Below are 4,684 nucleotides of genomic sequence, written 5' to 3' on the forward strand. Positions count from 1 at the left end.
TTCCGGACAGGCAGTATACTAGTAGGTAAGAAAATATATGGGCTATATATTTAAAGATCAATCAAGCTCCTTCAGAACACTATAGAGCGATCTAGTGATGAAAGCCTTGGCGCCTAATAAGTCCCCTCATTTTTTGCTGTAGCTTCTGAGAAGCAATTGTAGGCTATTTTGAAAAAAAACGGTGTATAGAAGCCAACCAACATAAACACAAATTGAGGAAAAAGATGGTCAATAAGCTCACTGGATCACATCAGCTCCTTCCTCAAACGATTGGGGTTACTCGCGGTATCAAGCGTTAAATATTGTTTATGATCCGTAACTCAAATAATTAAGGGCCAACTAACCTAGTCGAATGTCTGTTCACCCTTGTTCACCCCGTTCTTAATAAAAGATGAACGATTCTAAAGGGAATGTATCTAACAGAATCGGAACTATTCTGATTTTCTGAAAGGAGTAAGAGGCTTTAGTTAGCCAAACATTCTATTATATATATATATAAGTTTAACACACTAATCAAATTTGTTTAAAGGCCTAAATCTAACTGCTAAGGAATACAAAATACTTCTGAGTTTCGTTTGGAAATTCGATCAACCGAAATTGAAATAAATGTTATCCTTTGTTCCACTTGAGTTTGGAAACGTTGAGAAGCCTGAATAACTATTGACCACAGGCGCTTTTAGCAATTTCCACTGTCTGCCTTTCAAATAGGTGCTCGAACGTCTCCTTGCTGTGCTTAGAGATGAAGGCAATTGATCTCCAATGAACTCTGCACATGGTTTAAATAGTTGAGAACGGATTTTGTACAGTAAGCAAGCATGAAGCCAGTTTGCCGGTTTGCCGGTTTAAATGAAAGCTTGGAGCTTAAGGCGAGTTCGTTCACTTTTCAAAGGAACCCTTTAAGGGCGCTGAGGAGTTTTTGTGTGAAAATCTCTTCAATTGTTTTTATGTGCTGCTGTTTACCTTGCTGTGGTGCTAAAATTTATTTGACTGCAGTGCGTTGCTATTCGACATCGAACTTAGCCTTTGGCTTGCCAGCTGCTTGCAGGCGTGTGTGTAAGTGTTTGTGTGCGTGTGAGTGTGTGCGTGTGAGTGTGTGTGTGTGTTCGTGAGCAACGTGTTCAGCAAGGTGGCACATCATTTGGCATTTGCCATTGGCTAGGTGTATCCGATGTCTTGTCGTTGTTGCTGTTGTAATTTTTTGCTGGTGCGTTCAACTCTCGCCTGTGTATGCTGGATGGAGCCAGTTCGCCGCAGCATTTTTGTGAGACGTGCAACAAATTTTAATGCGTTTTTTGGCAAAACGTTAAAAAATGGGACAAGTTGAATGCCAACAAAGCGAGCAGCTACAAAAACTGACTCGTTGTATCTGTGCGTGTGTTTGAGTGTGTGTGTGTGTGTTTAAGTGTGTTAGCTGCTGCGTGTTTGAGCTGGTCTGGTTATGATGCCGAGGCTCTTGCAGCTCCCGGGCGCCTGCTAACTTTTTTCCAACAGCAACAAAGCGTCACGTAGTTGGCAAATCGCACATTTTGTGCGGTATGTAGTTTCAACGTGCCATTTACTTACACACTTATATATAAGCGCCTGCACACACACACACAAACATAGAAGTATACATAAAAGCGTATTTTGTTGTGCAGCGGAAGCACAATGTCAAAATATGACGCATACGCACCGCAAGCTGCTGCCAAAATGTTAAAAAGTGGTTAGCAGCTTCAAACTGCCTACAGCCTTTGACTCTTAACACCTGTGCTAGCCAATATAAATGACAGGGAAAATGACAATGCCGATACCGCTTATATCCTATTTTGTATAAAGTATAATTGTATGATTCGAATGCAAACGATTTTTAAATATATGGCTTCGCCAAACTGGCCGAGGTTAATAGTTTCAAAAGAAAAAAGAAGAGAAGCGCGTTTTGTTACCTGCTCGCTTGCTATGTGAGCTTTTATAAATAGTTTTTAGCTGGAATAGGTTATTTAAGTAATATTTGTTCCCACTTCAGGCTACAATTTGGATATGGGAGCTTAGCTTACATTTCTTTTCGTAAAACTTCTTTTCGAAACTACCAGGGACTGCAATCATTGCAAGTTTTATTATAAACATTATAAAGTAATCAAAATGAATTTTTTATTGCGTCGCTCAGAGTAAAATGTGTAATATTTAGTTATAATATACAACTCAACAAAACAACAAAATTAATAAAATAATGAATAGTCTTGAGTTTTATTCTTTGCTTACAAATAAAACTTTGCTATTTTTCGTAGATAATAAGACGAAAAGATATACATATATATTTTAAGTCAGTGAGCCAAAATGAACCTCTTTAATACACTGATTAGGAATATATATGAATTTTCCAATTATTTCTTACAAAATTACAACTTGTGTTTTGTTTGTAAGCAAAAAATAATGATTATTGGTTGAGTTGTAAATGAAAACTCAAAGTTATTCATTATATTCTGAACAAATAAATAAAATTTCAAATTCTTTAATCATGGTGAAAATACACAGATTATCTTCAAAGAAGAATATTTCTATATTTCTCGCGCTCTTAAAGTTACTCTCAGTAAGTGATTTTTTCGTTTAAGAAAAACAAGAAAAATTATAATTATTATTTGCAGTCTCTGGAAACTATTTGTACAAATTAAATGAATGGCTTAGAAATGCGTTCGGTAACTAATCTATTTAATATTCTCCGAATAAAAAAATTATTATAATAATAATTGTTCATCACATGAATAGCATAAAATTATAATAGTAAATATGCAAATTCAGTCAAACAACATTTATTTAAATTAGTTAATAAATTGCAAAAGCTCTAAATAATTCGAAAAACGTCCTTTTTCGGCTTGGATTTATTTTCTGTTTTGTTTGGTTTTTGTTGGCTTCGTGGATCCCATGACTGTAGGGTTGAGCTGCCACAGGTGCCGAATACAATCATAGCCAAGCCATAGGCTCCAATCAGGGTCACCAATACAGTATTCCACTCCGACTTGGTGCCCGTTTTTACCATCGCTGTGACTACATATGGAGCCATAGCGCCACATATGTGTGCAAAGCAGTTGGCTAGGCCCAGAATTAGGCCAGTAAAGGAGGGCGCGAAATATAACAGTGTGGGCCAATAGCCACCGTTGTAGCCAAGATCGGAGACTCCACCCAGTATTACGAAAAGCACAACGACCAGTATTTTTTGCTCACAACTCGCATAGATAATGCCAGAAATACAACCAATTGCTATGATAATGCAGATGCTGAACAAATATCGACGCAAGCTATTCAGACGGGCACGCACATGCCTCTCCGCATAGCTGCAAAGGCCAATGCAGACCACTTTGGAGATCAGGCTGCCTAAATAGGGTGCGGTCGCTAAAACACCAACATCCTTGAGCTTGAAATTCATCGATTCGTGCAAGATTCGTGGCATGAGGAGAGCGAGCATTATATAGCCGTAATTGTTGAATGCGTGAGTCAGGACAAATGCATGAACCGGAATGGAGGTAAGGACAGCGCGCCAAGGGATACTCGTTGGACAAATTCGACCGGCCAGTTCTGATTGTAAATAAGCCTTCTCCTTGGCCGATAGCCGCGGGTGGTCATCCAAAGTATTGTAAATGAGCCAGCAACAGGCAATCCCAAAGCAAAGGGATATGCTGCCAAGCACGTAGAAAGGCGTCTCCCAGCCATAGCGCGAGAGAAAATTGGCCACAGGATAGATGAGCATAGTGCCGACTGTGAGTCCGCTGTAGGCGAATGATAGCAACGAAGTCCGTTCCGTGGGATGTGCCCAGACAGTGAAAAGTTGATACAGCGGCGGATTGCCACAGCCTGCCAAGAATCCGGACACCACAAGATTCGCCACGGCCGCACTGAAGCTTAGATGTGCCATAGGAGGAAGAGCCAGATACGTCAGCGATTGTAATGTGAGAGAATTGATGAACAATAGCTTGCCGCCCATTCTGTCGGACAGATGGCCAGCCAGCGGCAATGCTAAAATATAGCCATAGTAGAAGGTGCCCGGAAATATGAGCTCTTGGGCGCGAGTCCAAACCAAATCTCCCGTTCTTATATTTTGAACATCTGTCTCGTTCAGAGCGCTACCACTTTCACAAAGAGCGTCTCTTGCAGTAACATTTCTATTAGTAGCATTGGACAGCAGCTGTAACTCATCCTCAGATCTCGGGTGAACCATTCGCAGCACCACCAGGCCCAGCATATTGCGCATGGCCACATGCAAGGTCATCGAGATGAAGGCACATATCGAATATGTGAGGCGCACTGAGCCCCAAAGCGGGGGCCTCAAGAGCTTGCTCGAATCAGACTGGGAATGTTCAATGTCTATCTGTGATGCTCCGGCTAAGCTTTCGGGGGCACTCAATATAATATTTTGTGGCACATTCCAGGACTTACGCACCATTCCGATATCGACTCGTAGTTCATAAGATAAACGCACAGCTCTACAATTGCTTATAAACTGAAACTATTTAGGCTGTTCCCATTGTAAAACAATATACGTTGAATACATTTTCTAATTCGACACGATATTTTGGCATGGCATGTTAAAGTGCAAACGATTTCATCAAAAATTAGTTTCACAAGAAATTAGTGTGAAATGGTCAACTAATTTCAATTGCATTTGATCCAATAATTATTTTTATGTCCGCTCTGTTCTCAATAAGTCGCAATA

General features: G+C 40.1%; 1 protein-coding gene across 1 annotated transcript; it reads right to left on the reverse strand.

Annotated features, from left to right (window-relative positions):
* Positions 1-2,770: 2,770 nt before the first annotated feature.
* Positions 2,771-4,445, reverse strand: LOC115631830 (sialin-like). Its single transcript, XM_030528668.1, has one exon. It carries the CDS (start codon positions 4,412-4,414, stop codon positions 2,819-2,821), a length of 1,596 nt encoding a protein of 531 aa, XP_030384528.1. The 5' UTR covers positions 4,415-4,445; the 3' UTR covers positions 2,771-2,818.
* Between the last annotated feature and the right edge of the window lie 239 nt (positions 4,446-4,684).

Source organism: Scaptodrosophila lebanonensis, unplaced genomic scaffold (assembly GCF_003285725.1).
Source record: "Scaptodrosophila lebanonensis strain 11010-0011.00,11010-0021.00 unplaced genomic scaffold, SlebRS2 tig00001412-arrow-pilon, whole genome shotgun sequence".
Classification (NCBI taxonomy): Eukaryota; Metazoa; Arthropoda; class Insecta; order Diptera; family Drosophilidae; genus Scaptodrosophila; species Scaptodrosophila lebanonensis.

Excerpts from the sequence above, each read along its gene's own strand:
- LOC115631830 (XM_030528668.1), bottom strand. The coding sequence starts at position 4,414 with ATGGTGCGTAAGTCCTGGAATGTGCCACAAAATATTATATTGAGTGCC.